A 3594-nucleotide genomic window follows, 5' to 3' on the forward strand; every position below is an offset into this window, starting at 1 on the left:
AAAAAAAAAACGTGTCATGGATTTATTGCATTTTGGGGGAAAAAATAATAACATTTTATAATAAATCTTTGAAAATCAAAATCTGGATTTGAACTTTTAATGTTATTATAACCTAAAGATGCTATGTGAAAGTTTGAAACAGAAAATAGTGGTTTTCATCTTGCCACTTTCTTGGTAAAAAAAACACATTTTTACTCAAATTAATCAAAATGGATTTTTAGCATTTTGGAACCAAACTCTTCAAATGTTTTGCATTTTGCCATCATTTTCATTACAATTAAGCAGATTTCCCCCTAAAACTATCATTACTGAAATGCTAAAAGGTCTCTTTACTGTAATATTATTTCATAATTTATATATGATAATTATTCATTACAATTATTATTATTTATTGTGTTATATTAAATAAATTTTATTTGCTTCCTAAGATTGTTTTAAGTTTCTCATTACAACATATAACATTTTTATCAAAATACAGAAAAAAACAAAAAAATGATTTTATTTAAACAGTACAACAAATACTACTACTATGTAATAGTAATGAATAATTAAAAGCTATACTTCTTTCAGTATTCCAGAAATGAGAAAAGCCCCACTGGCTGTATGTCTGTGAGGATGACTGACCCTGGCTGAGGCTGAGGCTGAGGCTGTGGCTGTGGCTGAGTGCGTGACCCAGCTGGTCCAGCAGCCAGAGCTGCATGCGTATGAACGGCTCGCGGCCCTTCTGAGTGAGCTTACTCCAGGGTTTAGGTCTGGATAACATGTCACTCACGCTGCCCTGAGACAAACCCAACACCTGCCAGAGACACACAGACATTCAAATGAGTCTGAACTATTAATGCTCACCACTGTTTGAAATCAGCTTTCACTGGCCATATTCTACTGACCACTAGATGGAAGCAAAAAACAATCCAGGAACTTCATGTAGCAGCTCATTACTGAACTTACACTACCGCTCAAGAGTTTAGGATCAGTAAGTTTTATTTTTTTTTTTTTTACAGAAATAATTTCTTTTATAGAGTAAGGATGCATTAAATTGATCAGAAGTGACAGTGAAGACATTTATAATGTTAGAAAAGATTTCTATTTCAAATAAATGCTGTTCTTTTAAACTTTACATTCAAGAATCCAGAAAAATGTATCACTGTTTTCACAAAAAATATTCAGCAGCACAACTGTGTTCAGCACTGATAGTATCAGAAATGTTTGTTGAGCAGCAAATCAGCATATTAGAATGATTTCTGAAGGATCGTGTGACACTGAAGACTGGAGTAATGATGCTGAAAATTCAGCTTTGATCACAGGAATAAATGACATTTTACAACATACTCAAATAGAAAACAGCAAGTTAAATTGTAATAACATTTCACAATATTATAAACACAGCCTTGGTAAGTAAAAGAGAATTCTTTCAAACAAAGACATTAAAAAATCTTGCTGACCCCAAACTTTTGAACTTTAGTGTGTATATATATATATATTATTTTGCATGGATTATAGACAGGAGTATCACTACATTGTAAGTTTGCTATTATATTACATGCACAGATGAATCATTCACAGAAAGACCAGAAACATGTATTAAGAAAGTAAATATGGTTTTGATTTAATGTCGACAAAAAAAATTAGACTTTAATGTTGATTTGTGGGTATCAGATACCAAAACAGATTCATGCCATTTCCACACAATAAGATTAAATTTGTGCCAGATTTTTGTGGGAAAAACAGTTTCATGCACTGATTCCTTTGATCTCGACTCATTACAGGAAAACTTCCTCTCCAGCTGTGCTGTTTTAGGACACGCAAACAATCTCAACAGGGTTATTATCATTGACTAAAACTAAAACCTTACATAAAATATTGTTGTTACTCGAGATGAAATAGATGTTAACTGAAATATAATATAATATATAAAATGTTTATCATTTTACCATCATTTTCATTCAAATTAAGCAGATTTTCCCCTAAAAGCACTAAAATAATAATAATAATAATAGTAATAATAAACCCTATAAAAACTAAACCCTAAAAAAACAAAATAATAGTAAAAAAAACAAAAAAACAATAAAAATAAAATTACCAATTAAAAATGAAGAAAAAAAAATACAGAGAATATAAAAATAAAAACAAATAAAAATATTAATAAAAAATATTAGTATATTAATTATACTAATAAAAGATGCACCAAATACTGAAGAAGTTTGTATATGCAAACGTATGGGTGTCTAAGCTCAAAAAATTATAAACAATTTCAACAAGAGAAAAAGTTTGCACACATAATTGTAAAAACAAATCTTACAAAAATAGCATATTTTAATGGACATATTTGATATTCTTCCTTATGTTATGGTTATGCAGTAATAGCTTTGGATATCAATTAATATTAGCACACATATTGATGCTTCATGCTATTGGGTATATAGGCATTTTTAAGTTGAAAATATTGAATCGAAAACATTGCACTGATCATGTTGCACTTTTTGGCCTCTGAATAAAAGCATTTTGTAAGAAGTTTTTCTGTGATTATGTGAACAAGCTTCTCCTGTTGTTGAACTATATTAATGATACTAAATGAGCATTTCTAAAGCCCACCTTCTCTCCGAAGATCCTCTGGCAGATCCCGTTCTTGGCCAGTTTTTCCTTCACCTGCCGGGTGAGTTCCAGGGTGTCCACCTCGCGGTACATGTACACCTCGTACTGCTCCGGGGTCAGCGGCGGGACGGTGGGCTTCAGGGTTCGGGGGATGTAGGTGGGGTAGTACGACACCCGTCCTCCCCCGCAGGGCGGCTCTCCGCTGACCGACGCGTCCGGCTCCACCTTGACCTCCAGCGGCCGTCCCAACACGGGCTCGTCCTCAGGGGCGGACGCTTCCTCGCCGTTCACGGGACAGTCTCCGTTCTCCATCCACGGCCAGGGACGAGGCATGGACGCATGTCCCGTGGACGAAGAGGAGGAGAGCGACGGAGACACGGAGGTGAAGGGGTGAGCGGTGCCGCCCACACTCATCACGACCGCGCCGCGTTCGGCGGACCAGTGCTGGTCGAAATACGCACCGGCCTCGCCGATCTCCGACTTCACCTTGCGGATGATGTTTTGGACGAAGGTGGCGGGGGACAGGATGCTCAGGGGCGTCTGAGGGCTGCCGGCGGGATTGGACACACCCTCTTCCTGTTTGATGAAGGGTGGTGTGGGGGGCGGCTGAGTCTTGGAGGGGTCCTGCAGGGCGAGACGCTCGCTGGAGGACGCCCGGCCGCACACCTCCATCTCCAGCAGGGCCTGCTGCTGCGCCTGCATCTCTCGACGGGCCTGCTCCAGGATGCCCTTGATGGTTTCGTCCGAACTGCTGCTTCCTCCGGAGCTGTTACGGCCTGATGAGCAGCCCAGAGACGACTTATAATCTCCTGGCCGACACACACAGATCACAACATGAGTTTGCATTGCTAGTCAGAAGTAGTTTTAAAGTCGGCATGAAACGGAAGTTGCGATTGTCTTTTCTTCTCTACTGTGACGTATATCCGAGTGAAACGGCATCTGAAATGAGAGGGCGGGACTTGATTTCGTCCTTCGGGCATTGATTGGATCGTTGGAAGCTGG

At 38.6% G+C, this 3594-nt stretch overlaps 1 protein-coding gene across 1 annotated transcript in view; it reads right to left on the reverse strand.

Moving 5' to 3' along the window:
- LOC107754419 (homeobox protein cut-like 2) overlaps positions 1-3594 on the reverse strand; it is a gene marked incomplete at its 5' end in the record, with an annotated part of 33653 nt that overhangs the window by 8042 nt on the left and 22017 nt on the right. The window contains 2 exons of the mRNA XM_016570856.1: positions 625-796; positions 2593-3401. Coding sequence (XP_016426342.1) covers positions 625-796; positions 2593-3401 — 981 coding nt within the window. The remainder of the gene's footprint in view (positions 1-624; positions 797-2592; positions 3402-3594) is intronic.

Source organism: Sinocyclocheilus rhinocerous, unplaced genomic scaffold (assembly GCF_001515625.1).
Source record: "Sinocyclocheilus rhinocerous isolate Xijiao unplaced genomic scaffold, SAMN03320098_v1.1 scaffold1223, whole genome shotgun sequence".
NCBI classification, from domain to species: Eukaryota; Metazoa; Chordata; class Actinopteri; order Cypriniformes; family Cyprinidae; genus Sinocyclocheilus; species Sinocyclocheilus rhinocerous.